At 43.9% G+C, this 15,948-nt stretch overlaps 1 protein-coding gene across 1 annotated transcript in view; it reads left to right on the top strand.

Annotated features, from left to right (window-relative positions):
• The first annotated feature begins 406 nt into the window (after positions 1–406).
• The window catches only part of ccdc190 (coiled-coil domain containing 190), a 35,074-nt gene continuing 19,532 nt past the window's right edge, over positions 407–15,948 (top strand). The window contains exons 1-2 of the mRNA XM_078561602.1: positions 407–666; positions 14,086–14,292. Coding sequence (XP_078417728.1) covers positions 14,100–14,292 — 193 coding nt within the window. The 5' untranslated portion in view covers positions 407–666; positions 14,086–14,099. The remainder of the gene's footprint in view (positions 667–14,085; positions 14,293–15,948) is intronic.

The following is a 15,948-nucleotide window of genomic DNA, read 5'->3' as shown; positions in this document are numbered from 1 at the left end:
GGTGAGCTTTAGATGAGAAGCATACCTTGACCCTTCTGTCTAAGAAGGATATTTGAATCCTTTTCTGACCGAAGGCTTCTACTGCAAACATTTCCTGATTTATTTTTTGTTAACTAAGAACTCTTGTTATCATGATTTTTTTTTAAGCTATTTTGTTACTCCCTCTATCCCCTCACATCACAGCTTAATTTACTTACACAAAATTGAGTTACGGCGAAATAACAATAGGCTTGTGACAAATTTTGACTGACAGCTCGTTCCCAGTGGCAACGCTGAATTTAAAAAGCCGGCGTCCAGGCGATCGGGCTACTCACTGAGGTGCTGATTTATACAAAGGAGCAGGGATACAACAGCCGGCAGTAGCAGCAGCAGCGAGAGAGTGAGCACAGAGACACAGCCCAGGCAAATGGGCTTCAGCCCTGCGAGGGCTGCGCCACTCGCCAGCTAAAGGTGACCCACAACAAAGCCTTCATCTCCCGGGACACCGGCTCGGTTATCGCAAAAGAGAGAGAGATGGATGTCTGCTGGCTTTTATTCCTCTTCTGACTTTCCCCGAGTGGACAAGTGTAACTTTCTGTGAGCATTACAATTGGTGGAAGACACATACAGCAACCAGGCTGGGAAAGTAACATCAAAATAGCGACCAAGCAGGAGAGACAGAGAGAGGTACTGCATAATGGTTTAATTTAGTGTCTGCGCTCCATTAACCCCCTCTTGTGCAGTGATTACTAACCTTTCCAATTAAACCCCTATTTATTTTTAAATTAAATTGTTTATTTATTACCAACTTTGAATCCTTTCCACCCACCCAACATGAACTTTGCTGTCAGAATTTTTACCTAAACGCTATTCATCTGACTGCATATTCTATTTTGTTTACAAATTAATGTTGTAATGTAGGAAATGTAAGCAGCAATGTGATAATGACCTGGACATTGAGGATAACTTCCCGGCACTTCTTCAAATAATGCCACGGGATCACTTACATGCACCCAAGAGGGCAGATGGAACCTTGGTTCAATGTCTCATGTTAAAGAGAGTGCAGCACTCCCTCACTCAAGTGTCAGCCTAGATCTTTGTGCTTAAGACTTGGGAGTGGGATGTGAACCCACAGCCCTCCCGGTTCAAGAAGCACTGAGTCACAGATAAGAACAAGTCAGGTCCGCATGCAGAATTGCAGGGCAGAGTTGATGTCTGAACAGCTACCCTGTCCCTCCAATGGAACCCACAGGAGTTGGGCTGTTGCCTGCAGCTGAGATTGTTCTCACTCATTTCCAGCTGGATGTGCAAGCCAACTGGTTGGAACAGCAGTGGGAAATTTTGATAAGGTTACACAGTTTTACCTAATTAAATCCTGTCAGTATTCTTGTACAAAGAATATCCTAAGTACATCCTAAGCCTTGATACTGCCAACCTCTGCCCCAGTTCTCAACACTTAAATAAAGCCAGTGCCCAGGGGCGAGTTTGCAATGAAACACACTGGCATGGGGCCCCCGATAGACAGTGGGGCCCCAAAATGACGGGTGGGTGCTGAACTGTCGGACGTGCCGTCTTTCAGCTGAGATGTTAAACTGTCTGCTCGGTTGTATACAAAAAAAAAATCTCCTGGCAGTTCCCCCCCTCTCAAGACACTAAAACAAACCATGACCTGATTTGTGAGTTTGATGCGGTTGAAGCAAAGGGGAGGGGGAGGAATAGTGGGAGGGGGAAGGAGATTGGGGATCAGCAGCCTCAGTGTGCTCCGAGCAATGTGGATGGATGACCGAGAGAAGGGATTCGGGAGACACTCTCCAGTGATGCCAGAACACTTAAAAGCAAAACAAGAAAAAATGTACAACCGGCTTAGAGAGTTAGGACTTTATACACTCTTGAAAGCATACCATTCAAACTGAAGTCTTCAAAATAATGAAAATATTAAATTTGATCCACATAGACAGACTATTTGAATTGGTGGTGGTGGGCGGCACAGGACATGGGCAGAGGTTATACAAGTGTAGAACTAGGCTCTAGATGTCAGCTGGTATTTGTTTTCACAGAAATATCAACTTACGGAACGAGTTTTATTTCAGGCAACCATTTGTTACAAACATTCAAAAGGGAGTTAACGACATTGCAAATTGAATCAAGGTGATGTTGGGGGATGGGGGTGGCACAATGCGTCTCCCATAACATCATATCGTCTTCAGGGCCTGCAATGAATTTCCTGGAGCCCACACCACTGAATTGGTCTGGAGTTCTGGGCTGGGTTTTTTTTTGCTGATGTGGTTGCTAGGTTGAGGATCCTGGACTGCGTTATCGTGCACCAGGTTAGTATGAGACAGACCTAGCGAAGTGGCTCTTTCCTTGTCCTTCCTCTTCGCATGTTAGCTAATAGTTTGTAAATACAACTCGAAAGTAATGAATTTGGGCAGGTCATACCCCCCCTCATAATGCCACCTCTTGTGGCTTTTCGATTCACCTTCCTGTGCTTACTGGGTTACAGTGTGTCGGCTGCTTTCGCCAGAGCATTGCAGGTTTCAGTCATGCAGGGTGAGTACAATAAATACAACCCGGTTCCTGGGGGAGGAGTGGTGACGCTGTTCTACCTTTCGGAGGCTCCACATTGCATTGCTGGGTGCTCAGTTTTCAATGTAGGTGAGAAATGAGAGGGCTGGGGGGCGGGGGGGTGGTGGTATAGAGAGAGAGGAATGATCCAGATGCACAGCACATTCATTTTACTGCATAATAACCCTGCTCTTTGCAGGCAGTACAGCGGCAGGGGAAAGAAAAGCCTGAATGTTGCAAAAACCGATTGGGGATCCGAGTTGAACTGAACAATGACTGGGAGGCCAGGGGAGTGGGGAATGGAGCGAGAGGCAATGGGGAATGGATCGACAGGCAATGGGGAATGGAGCGAGAGGCAATGGGGATGCCATTCTATTGCGGTGCTATTCATTCAGAGGGAGCCGGGCGGGAAAGGGGGTGGTTTTGATGTTTTCTTGAAGCTCCAGCCCTTTTTGTTGTGTGTGTGTTAATGGGGGGTTGGGACTGACACTGTTTTCTGGAAGAGCAGGGGGATGTTCCCTGCAATCCTGCTATCCATCAACCAGCATCACCAAAGCAAGTTATCCGGTAAAGGTCACGTGTTGTTTGTGGGAGCTTCCTGTGTGCAACAGTGACTGCGACTCAACGGTACTTTATTGGCTGTATTGTCATTGTTCACGACCACCAGGTGTCTCAAAGTGTTATTACATTTCAGTCTTTCTTTTAAAAACTCCAGTGTAAAGACGGGGAGAGCGATCGAAGAAAGTCACAGGTTAAATTAACCTGGAGATCACTAGTCGGGAAACTACATGATGACCCCCAGGTTAAATTAACCTGGAGACCACTAGTCGGGAAACTACATGATGACCCCCAGGTTAAATTAACCTGGAGACCACTAGTCGGGAAACTACTTAATGACACCCCTCCCGCCCACACTGTCTCACTTATTTCGAAAATTCTATTGCCTACTTCATATATTGATGCATTTTAAAGGGCAATAAGTAAGTTGTGAGGTGAACTCAGGTATAAATTAACTGTTTTATAAGATTGAGCTTAACCACAGACTTTAATCTCTGTCCTGAATGTTTAACCTATTCATAACATCATCTTCTACCGATAAACATCGGATGGTTTAGATTATAGTAATCATTACATTAATTATAGTAATCATCACTGCAACATTTTTCGATCCGAGAAATTGGCAATAAATTGAACAACACGAAACGAGCTGAAGAGTCAATACTGAGAGGAAACACACAGTGCAGGATCAGCGATATCAAAAAGATCATATCCTTCGTTTCTCTCTCCACAGAAGCTGCTTCATCTGCTGAGTATTTGCAGCATTTGTGCTGATACTTGAGATATTTAACCGGGACAGATCCGTTCTCAATCTACAGAAATTGGTCCCTTCCAATTAAATTATTTTATTGCTCGAGATTGCATCGCGTCCCGTTCCCCAGCCAGTCAAAAATTCATGTGTTTCACAACATGAGCTGCTCAACAGAAATCCCTCTAGGTTTGGCTCCAACTCACAGCCTCACATTGCACACGCCTCAATCCTGCCATTAATGTACCACGTACTAACTGATTGAACCACGAGAGTAAAGCAGTGCTCATTTGCATACAGGTTTTCAGTTGTATCATCTCATTAGAGACACTTAAGTTTTTTTGATTGAGTGACGAGAATTGAGGTTATATGATAGGCTGCAGAAGTAGTTGGGTGACTGCGAAAAAGCCAGCGAAATAACCAATGCCCCGGAGTTTTGGGTTGTGTCCGGTTGTGGGGGGAGCCCCAAACATGAGGCTGAGCACAGGGCCCCACTAAGTGTAAATCCACCACTGCCAGTGCCTTTAACATTGGGAGAAAGCATTACAAAATGGTATACCCAAAAGACTAAAACCCCAGTTTTAAACTCATGTACCTGGTGAGAATGGAATCATTCAGACTGGATGTCCCATTTACACTCTAGCAGGGTCTAAGTCACGAGTCCAAATCCCAGGAATGCCCCAATTTCAATGGGTGTGTTTGGGTTAAAATCTCGGTTTAACTCTCTGGAGTTTGCCAAGGTGGGTGTGTTCCTGCAGAGACAGCTGGCAGTAACCTGGGGCTGGATTTTCAGCCCTCGCCAGACCAGGATCGGAAGTGGGCGGCAGCTGCCAACTGGAATGCCCGTTCCTCTGCTTCATTCTACTCCCTAAGCCACTTTGTGGACACGGGATCAGGAAGGGTAGCAGGGCTGCCAGCCCACATGCCACATTAACTACCTAATTGTGGCCAATTAAAGGAGCTGACTGGAATTCTCAATTGTCAAATGTTCATATTTTCAAAAGCCTCCAGGTTTTTTGCAGGTGGCAGAAGCCAGATTGGCTGACTAGGTGGCAAGCCAGGATGCCAGCATTCTGGGCCGGCCCTAAGAGGACCTCCCTGCCTGCTTGGGCACAAAAGCAGTTACAGGCCACCCTGTGACCACCACCCCAACACACACAGCACACACACACAAACGCACACCGTGGTGGCCTGGCTGCAAGAAACCATTTGTTTAACTTAAGTTTTTAAAAGTTGGAGAGAGGGCGCCTCCCTCTGGAAGTAATAGCCCGCTGCTTCCTTCATTTGGAAAACCTCTGTTTCGCCCTCAAGCTTTGAGAGCCTGCCACTGTCCTTAAGATTGGCAAGCCTGTCCTCCAGGCCAATAAAGGGGGCATGCCATGAAAATCACAATGAGTGACTGTTTCCCCCCAGGGCCAGAATCATCACCTGGAAGCAGCCCAGACCTCTGTTTCCTGCCCCACCTCCCCCGCCCCCCGAGGCTCCATCAAGAAAAAATCCTACCTTTGGTCTGGCAAGTCCTTAAACCTAACACAGTAAAGGTTTTCCATGCTTAACTACATGACCAAAACAAAATTCAAAAGGCAGCTCTACCAATATCCACTTTCTTATACAAAAATGCAAGGGAACAACAGATAATCCTGGCTTCTCCTATAGGCAGAATTGTTTCTTCATAAAATAAATAATCTCAAGTCTATAATTTTACTGCCTACTTTAAGAATTCCCTTAAAACTCAGCATCTACCATGACACTCTAACCTTATCCTAATCGAGTTACAGTCTCACCAATGCCCTATATAACTGAAGCATAATATCCTTACTTTTATGTTCAATTCCTCTCATAATAAAGGACAGCATTCCATTAGCCTTCTTGATTACATTGCTGTACCTGCATACTAACATTTTGTGACTCATGCACAAGAACACCTAGATCCCTCTGCACCTCGGAATTCTGCAGTCGTTCTCCATTTAAGTAATACCCAGCTTTCTTATTCTTTCTGCCAAAGTGAACAACTTCACATTTCCCACATTATACTCCATCTGTCAGATTTTTGCCCACTCACTCAACTTATCTATATCAGCCTGCAAACTCCTTATGTCTCATTCACAACATTCTTTCCTATCTTTGTCATCTGCAAAGTTAGCTACCATGGGCTGCATTTTCCAGTCGGCAAGCGGGGATGGGGCCCACTCGCCAACACGTAAAATGACGCCAGGTGGCGTCGGGCGTGCATCCCACCGTCACCCCGAGGCATTTAGGTTTTCAGTTCGGCGGGCATGCAGCCAAGTCCGCTGCGCGCCCGCCGAACTGTCAACAACCATTTAAGGCTTTTAAAAAAGTCTTTTTTATCAGTTAGGATTACATGGCACTCACGTTGAGCAGCTTTGCTTTCATTAAATAAAGACTTGTATTCTGTACACAAACAAAAAAGGCTAAGATTTGACAAAGGCCAATCCTCATGAAGCCATGAGTTCATACATTTTAAATATTTTGGGCAGATTTTGGACTGATCTTTTGTCATACATTAATCCTAGATACATAAGTATAGTCAACAAAACATTTCAGAGTCACTTACAATGGACACCAATTATTGAAGCTTTATGGCCAGGCAACCACAAACAAAGACAAGCATTTGATGGAACAGATAGTACAAATCGTAGTGAATGCTATCATTGTAGCAGGAACATGATTCCCTCGATCTTCAAATTCTTTTTGTGGTTTCAAGAACTAAGAAGTAAATGTAAAATGCTTCAATAAAATTAGTGTAACTTTAGTGTAAACCTCCAAACTACCAAACCTGTATCATTAATCTTTTGCTGACAAAAGAATTGTAAGTATTTTACATCATTGGAAAGTGGAGTCTTTAAAAATCATACAGAGCAAATCTTTCAAAGTTGTGCAATGATGTATTTCTGCCCTAAGTTGCTGATAAAAACTTACAGAGACATGTCAGAGCAATTTACTTTTGTAGACAATAGATTTTTTTTTTTGGTGTTAGCTTAGTAACACTTTGGGAATGAGTGGCCTGCCTTTTCCTGTTCCCAAGGCTCTGGCTTTGCCTGGTTATTTGAATAAAATGAGGGAAGATCTCCTCTGTGCATTATGTAATGTAATTGTAAATGCGTTTCTGAAGAGTGAAAGAAATCTGCACCCAATCACCACAACCCCACTATGTGCTATCAAAAGAACTTTAACAAGCTGTCCAAAAAGAAAAAGTGCAAAGAACCTGTAAAATGGGAAACTTTTGTTCGCAGCTAAATTGTGTGTCAATTGTGTCTAATTATATGCAGTTGGAGGGCATTAATTGGGGTTTCACTTGAGTACACACAAAGAGACATTTATTGAAACTGTGGTGTGATTGAGTAGGAGGTGTATGTTTGTAATGTTTAACTTTGTCAATAAATGTAAGGCTGAGTAAAAACAAAAAACTGCGGATGCTGGAAATCCAAAACAAAAACAGAAATACCTGGAAAAACTCAGCATGTCTGGCAGCATCGGCGGAGAAGAACAAAGTTGACGTTTTGAGTCCTCATGACCCTTCAGCAGAACTAAATAAAAATAGGAGAGGGGTGAAATATAAGCTGGTTTAAGGTGGGGGGGTGGGGGGAGAGAAGTGGTTGGGGTGGTGGGGGGGTGGTTGTAGGGACAAGCAAGCAGTGATAGGAGCAGATAATCAAAATATGTCACAGACAAAAGAACAAAGAGGTGTTGAAGGTGGCGATATTATCTAAAAGAATGTGCTAATTAAGAATGGATGGCAGGACACGCAAGGTACAGATAGCTCTAGTGGGGGTGGGGTGAAATAAGACTAAAAGGGCATAAAAGGTATTAGATTTAAAAATAATGGAAATAGGTGGGAAAAGAAAAATCTATATAAATTATTGGAAAAAACAAAAGGGAGGGGGAAGAAACGGAAAGGGGGTGGGGATGGAGGAAGGAGTTCAAGATCTGAAGTTGTTGAACTCAATATTCAGTCCGGAAGGCTGTAAAGTGCCTAGTCGGAAGGTGAGGTGCTGTTCCTCCAGTTTGCGTTGAGCTTCACTGGAAAAATGCAGCAAGCCAAGGACAGACATATGGGCAAGAGAGCAGGGTGGAGTGCTGAAATGGCAAGCGACAGGGAGGTTTGGGTCATTCTTGCGGACAGACCGAAGGTGTTCTGCAAAGCGGTCGCCCAGTCTGCGTTTGGTCTCTCCAATGTAGAGGAGACCGCATTGGGAGCAACGAATGCAGTAGACTAAGTTGGGGGAAATGCAAGTGAAATGCTGCTTCACTTGAAAGGAGTGTTTGGGCCCTTGGACGGTGAGGAGAGAGGAAGTGAAAGGGCAGGTGTTGCATATTTTGTGTATGCATGGGGAGGTGCCGTAGGTGGGGGTTGAGGAGTAGGGGGTGATGGAGGAGTGGACCAGGGTGTCACGGAGGGAACGATCCCTATGGAATGCCGCCAGGGTGGGTGAAGGGAAGATGTGTTTGGTGGTGGCATCATGCTGGAGTTGGCGGAAATAGCGGAGGATGATCCTTTGAATGCGGAGGCTGGTGGGGTGATAAGTGAGGACAAGGGGGACCCTACCATGTTTCTGGGAGGGAGGAGAAGGCTTGAGGACAGATGTGCGGGAGATGGGCCGGACACGGTTGAGGGCCCTGTCAACGACCATGGGTGGAAAACCTCGGTTAAGGAAAAAGGAGGACATGTCAGAGGAACTGTTTTTGAAGGTAGCATCATCAGAACAGATGCGACGGAGGCGAAGGAACTGAGAGAATGGGATGGAGTCCTTACAGGAAGCGGGGTGTGAGGAGCTGTAGTCGAGGTAGCTGTGGGAGTCGGTAGGCTTGTAATGGATATTGGTGGACAGTCTATCACCAGAAATTGAGACAGAGAGGTCAAGGAAGGGAAGGGAAGTGTCAGAGATGGACCATGTGAAAATGATGGAGGGGTGGAGATTGGAAGCAAAATTAATAAATTTTTCCAGGTCCCGACGAGAGCATGAAGCAGCACCGAAGTAATCATCGATGTACCGGAGAAACAGTTGTGGGAGGGGGCCGGAGTAGGACTGGAACAAGGAATGTTTCACATACCCCATAAAGAGACAGGCATAGCTGGGGCCCATGCGGGTACCCATAGCCACACCTTTTATTTGGAGGAAGTGAGAGGAGTTAAAGGAGAAATTGTTCAGTGTGAGAACAAGTTCAGCCAGACGGAGGAGACTTATCACCCCACCAGCCTCCGCATTCAAAGGATCATCTTCCGCCATTTCCGCCAACTCCAGCATGATGCCACCACCAAACACATCTTCCCTTCACCCCCCCAGCGGCATTCCGTAGGGATTGTTCCCTCCGTGACACCCTGGTCCACTCCTCCATCACCCCCTACTCCTCAACCTCCACGTACGGCACCTCCCCATGCATACGCAAAATATGCAACACCTGCCCCTTCACTTCCTCTCTCCTCACTATCCAAGGGCCCAAACACTCCTTTCAAGTGAAACAGCATTTCACTTGCATTTCCCCCAACTTAGTCTACTGCATTCGTTGCTCCCAATGCGGTCTCCTCTACATTGGAGAGACCAAACGCAGACTGGGCGACCGCTTTGCAGAACACCTTCGGTCTGTCCACAAGAATGACCCAGACCTCCCTGTCGCTTGCCATTTTAACACTCCACCCCGCTCTCTTGCCCACATGTCTGTCCTTGGCTTGCTGCATTGTTCCAGTGAAGCTCAACGCAAACTGGAGGAACAGCACCTCATCTTCCGACTAGGCACTTTACAGCCTTTCGGACTGAATATTGAGTTCAACAACTTCAGATCTTGAACTCCCTCCTCCATCCCCACCCCCTTTCCGTTTCTTCCCCCTCCCTTTTGTTTTTTCCAATAATTTATATAGATTTTTCTTTTCCCACCTATTTCCATTATTTTTAAATCTATACCTTTTATGCCCTTTTAGTCTTATTTCACCCCACTCCCACTAGAGCTATCTGTACCTTTCGTGTCCTGCCATCCATTCTTAATTAGCACATTCTTTTAGATAATATCACCACCTTCAACACCTCTTTGTTCTTTTGTCTGTGACATATTTTGATTATCTGCTCCTATCACTGCTTGCTTGTCCCTACAACCACACCCCCCTCGACCTCCCCACTTCTCTCCCCCCACCTTAAACCAGCTTATATTTCACCCCTCTCCTATTTTTACTTAGTTCTGTTGAAGGGTCATGAGGACTTGAAACGTCAACTTTGTTCTTCTCTGCCAATGCTGCCAGACCTGCTGAGTTTTTCCAGGTATTTCTGTTTTTGTTAAGGCTGAGTAAAGATTGGCTCCAGTATCACCTTTCACCAACTGGCTTTCCAGAGTAGAACACTTAATACAAAGTATACTAAAAAAGGTTGAAATTCAACTGCAGTAATTTTCACCTCAATGGTAATCCTGGTGGAGTGGATTACTCCCCACCACAACACCCCCCCCCCCCACCACCCCCCCCCCCCCCCAACTGGTAGAATCCACCCGGTTTTCATCCGATTATGATGAAGGTAAATACTACTCCCAATATGTCTGATTCTGTTAACCAGGGCTAAAAATGTGAAGCATTACAGATGCTACAGATTTATTCAGATGATCACATCTATATTACTGATACAAAAACCAACATAGTGGAGCACCACCCACTGAAGAATTCAGTCCTGATCCTTGTATGTCTGAATGAAAAGTAATGGTCTGAGATTTTTAATGAAGACTGTTATTGTTCATTGCTGCCCATCTGTGATAAAAAAGGCTTGTGGAAAGTGATCAGTATATTGTCAATCTTGAATTTGCATGATAAAAAGAATAATGAAAAGCAAAACAGAAAACTCAGGGAATAGACAATGGGCTGGTTAGTCAACATCTGAAAGAAAATAAGAAAAATGGGATAAGGTTTTGGGTCATCTGTAGCTTTGCCTCGAGTTGTGCACAATTTTGGTTGGCAAGTGGAACACTGCTCATTTGTTGTTTAATTGCCAATCAGGTCCTGTAAGGGTATGGAGTACAACAGCAAGGATAAGAACAGACAGTGTCCACTTTATGTACACTGATCAATCCCTATAACCAACAGCACATAGCAACCACTTCAGGAAGAATGTGTGTTTTCAGCAGGGTTTATTTCTCATGAATTCTACAATGTTTTAAATTCAATTTAAACACTGAATGTTCTCTGCTTCACTCACCTTTAAAATTGCCTACAGTACCACAAGGTTCATTTTTAAGTTGACTTTATTTAGGTTTACAGCGAATAAATCGGATACAGAGGCTTTCCTGTTTGCCTGGCAGCCTATCCTCTTTGTTACCAATGCAGTTTTCTGGTTATACAATAATTAATATCCCGTAAAGATGATGGCCCATTTTGTGGCTGTAATGATGGTGAAACTATCAACTTTCAATGTCATTACTCATCTAAAACTCACAGCAACTTCTAGAGTCTGCACATGTGTGGCTAGGTGCAGAAATCCAGTAAGTGTTGTCACTGATTCGATATTTTCCAATAGGGTGCACTGTTGAAGTCGCCCAAAACTGTAATCAAATATAAATTACTGATGACAAGAACTTGTCCTTTCACACTACTCGTCACACTGCAAAAGCCCTTGATAAGTTACACCTTACTAAATGAGGTGTAACTGGGTTTTTAACAGTCCACAACATTTATAATTACTGCTGAACAACCTTACTGACCCTGAAAAACTAATATTTATATTTAACACTATGTTTAAATTTAAATGATAAATTCCACATCAATTTTTTTTTCAAATTGTGTTTATGATATTTCAGCTTCCAACTTGTGTATGCCCCAATCATTTATTTCACTCTCTGTAAAATTTAATTTGAAGTGGATGGTAATCAGGATATTTTACTTCCTAGTTTGCTGCCTGTGAGAATACTTCAATGTGATTGATTGCTTACCTTGCTTGATGACATCATTGTTGCTGGACACCTAGGGGCAGAAATATTTGCTCAGCGGGCAGGCGCGTGCCCGACCCACTCGAGCATGAAATGATGCGCATTGACGTTGGCCGAGCGTGCCAACGTCAACATGCAGTCGCGTGATAGTTCAGTGATAGTTCCAGAGCCGGCAGCGCACCCACCGACAATTAAAAGGCCTATTAAAGCCTTTAAGTTATCAATTAAATTAAAATTTTCACTGCCCTTTGCATTTTTTTGGAAACCTCATCCGCGGGCAGGATAAGGTTTCCAAAAGCAATAAAAATAAAATAAAACCTTTAGTTTTTCATTAATAACTGTCCCTGCTCATGTGACAGAGTTTTACATTTAAAACATTTTAAAAAAATATCTCTTCACCTCCCTGAGGCAGCTCCATACCTCAGGGAGATTATGCAGCGTTCACTTGCGTGCATGCGCAAAGTTCCCACTTGGCCGGTTCACACTCCCCCAACCCCACCACCCCTACCCCACCCCCCACCCCCACTCCAGCCCCCCCAACCCCCCACCCTCTCCCCCACCACAACAGGAAGCGCTCAGCGCTGCCGCTCACATTTCACACTGTCTTAATTGGCCCACCAGCGTGAAATTGTGGCGCTGTGCCAATCACGGGCAGCAAGCGCCCCCCCCACTGCCCCCGACTACCCCCACCTACCCCCTGCCAAGCCCGCACGCCAAGGGCAAAATTCTGCTTCAAGCGATTCGCATGACTTGGCATTAAATTCAAACTGACGTCGTGAAATCCACGCCACAGAAACTATTAGCTTTATTCAAGGTCCGTGGTGAGCACCATTACTTTGCCACCGACCATGCAATTGGGCCAATGTCACAAACTAAGGAGGAAGAAAGATCATTTATAATTAAGCGAGCTGTGGGAAACACTGCAAGAATCATTATTTGAGATTCTGCTAGCTCTTTTCACAGGAATTTGGCCCTGTCTATCACTGCAGCTAAGATAAAGAGTTGTAAATTTCTGCTACAACCAAGAGCTGGCAACATTCACAAGTGGCATGGACAGATTTGAACAGCAACCTGCAGACAACACTTATCCACTGTTTACTTCTGAGTTAACAGTTCAATATGGATTTTACTCAATTCCTAATTTCAGTAAGCATCATGTAAAAATTGTCAATGCATACATCAAAAACTGTTAAAAACCATGCATTATATAATTGACTATAAACTCCAAAACATTCTAGACTTCATGTAACTGGGGAGCTATGATTTTCGATTCTGAATGTCCTTTTACCAGACCTGGCCCAAAACCAATTCAATCTTAGTAAATTACTGATTGCCAAACCTCATGTTACAAATCCAAATGCCAACCTTAGCTAATACTTGAATTAGCCTGGCATCATTCGACCATTTTCTCTTTCTCTCTTCCAAGCAAAGATACACAAAACTGTCTTTTAGCTGTTCACCTCCCCTTTTCCAGCTAAAGATCTTACTCTAAGTATTTACTCATGGCTACAAGAAGGCAAATGGAATGTTGACCTTTCTCTTAAGGGGACTGAAATACACAGGGTTGGAGGTCATGTTTTAGTTATATAAAACTCTTTTAGATTCCACTTAGAGTGCTATGTTCAGTCTGGACATCTTGCCTTAGGAAAGATTATATTGACCTTGGACAGGGTGCAGAACGCATTTACTAGAATGATACCAGGGTTAAAAGGGTTAAATTCTAAGAATTGACTGGGCTTATATTCCCTCAAGTATAAAAGATTAAGGGGAATTCAACTTGAGGCGCGTAAGATGATTAAAGGAGTTCATTGGACAGATAGAAACTCTATCCTCTGATGGAGGAGCCCAGGACAAGGGGGCATAATCTTAAATTTACAGCTAGGCAGCTCAGGGTGATGCCAGGAAGCAATTCTTCACAAAAAGGGGAGTGGGAATCTTGAACTCTCTCCCAAAAAGCTGCTGTTGGCTGGGTCAGTTGAAAACCTCCAAACTGAGATTGATAGATTTTGGTAGGCAGGGGTATTGGTTACAGAACCAAGGCAAATAAATGGGGTTAAGTTACAAACCAGCCCTGATCTAATGGCAGAACAGATGCAAGGGCCTTTGTGAACTCCTCCTGTTTATATATTCTTCCTTTCTAAGTTCCAAATGCAGATAGAAAATCTTCAAATCTTTCTCTAATTCTATAAATGCTACCTGAAAATATTTTCTGTGTCATGCTATTAATGAAGATTGGCCCTAATATTTGCAGGATTGTCCTTGCATTAAGTGTCAATCTACAGTGTGGCCACTAATAGCAAATGTTCATCTTGCAGCTCCCACCAAGAAAATGCAACGCTATAAATCGCACATTTTTGAGGGGGACATAAAGCGGTTGGAGGCAGAGAGACGCCAGTCCAAGCGTGCAGAAGTGAGACTCCAGAATGGACTACATGATTTGGAGGAGGCAAGATTTTATTGCATTGACAGAATGATCAAAGAACAGAGACGGATCCAGAGAGACCTGATAAGAATAAATAATGGTGAGTTGCTCCCTGTTCACACTCCGATTTCCACAAACTGTACGGCTTAAGGATGATGATGGATAATACTGGGGAGTAGAATATTTGTTTTGCCTTGCACCCAGTGATGATAAATTCACACGTCAGCTATTTCACATTTCAATGCAATACCAATCTCCCTAAATGCAAATTATCTTGAAAATAAATTAATGACACGACCTCCATACATCATACAGTCTCTAGGTTCTGTTTCCCATACTCCTCCCATACATCATCCCTCTCTTTCAAAATACTGAATCATTGTAACCACAGGAGGAACAGTGCGCAGAGAGATAGAAAATTACCCCAGCCTGGAAAAACTCAACAGAACTGTAACGTAATTGGGGCATTGTATATTTTCACCGAGGAAATTTGTGTGTGACCAATTTATGCTATTTTTTTCCATTGAAACACATGCGTTTCCTTGGCTGTTTCTGAGATGCAATTGTTGGAGCCCTCTGCTGCTCACACACACAGGAGACCAGCTCATGCCATTTCCCTGGGTTTACATGAATTATGTGCTTGTGTACCCAAAAAGAACATGGCCTTAAACCATCTGATAATGGCATAACTGAGATTTCTGGTATTTGATAGCAATTTCCTTAACTTTTGTATTTTTTTTAAAAAAACTGAGACCTGCAGTATATGAAACCAAGTGTTCCGTCAGTCTAAGTGCACTCAGAAGGTTTTGAACCCCCACACACATTCTGAAGGAGATGCAGCTGAAACGGACATAACCCTGCCCTGCGTAACAATGGCCAAGGAAGGGGAGAGCCTCCAAGAGTGAGGCATCCAGGCAGAAGGCAGAAGCCAAGCTGCCATTACTTCTAATGCTGTTGCTACATTTGCACTTGCATCACATTGGTAATCACCAATAGGCACAGCAAAAGGATGCCACGGGAAACTCAGGCACGGGTTCTCATTCGTAAGGTCGGTGCAGAAACCGGTATAAATTTCAGCCTAAATGCTGCGTAAGTGTAATCTGCAGGAGTAGGTACGTAGCTGGGATAAAGACTTTGGGGGAGACGAAGAGTAAAGCGTTAACATTAGGAGAACCTATGATGTAGCTATGATGCAATGTCACATGACTAAGAGAGTGAGATCAGGTGGGAAGCAGAAGGACAACCTCGTGTAGAGCACTGAGGTGTACATAGATCTGTAAATAAACAAGAAGGGCTTTTACGAATAACAGCCTATGGTGGCATTCTTCGGGTAACAGGCAACCCTAAAGAAATCCCATCGAGACCCCGAACTCGAGTCGAAACATAATCCAGGAAATCGGGGCCCACGGCTTGTCAGGGTATCCAAGGTACCTGGGACAGTAACCTGTGCACAGAATGTCTGCCTGCAGAGAAAGAAAAACGATCACTGAAAATTGTCAACAAGTGTCAATGATTTGAATATTGTTGTGAATTAATAACAGCTAGAAATTAATGTGATTTAAAATGTGAGGTGAATCTTTAATGAATAAGGCAGATGGGTTAAAAAAAAACACCAGTTAATAGATTGGGACTGAAGAGATGACCCAGAATACCTTACTGATGATTACTCAGGTTAATACCTGTCATCCATTGGTTCAGGAAAAGAATGCAGTAGTTTGCATTTATTTTCATGATTTGACATTATGGCTCTGTTCAC

This window comes from Cetorhinus maximus, chromosome 17 (genome assembly GCF_964194155.1).
Source record: "Cetorhinus maximus chromosome 17, sCetMax3.hap1.1, whole genome shotgun sequence".
NCBI classification, from domain to species: Eukaryota; Metazoa; Chordata; class Chondrichthyes; order Lamniformes; family Cetorhinidae; genus Cetorhinus; species Cetorhinus maximus.
Note: the sequence above shows the minus strand (reverse complement) of the source record. Positions and strands in the feature narration are given on the sequence as shown.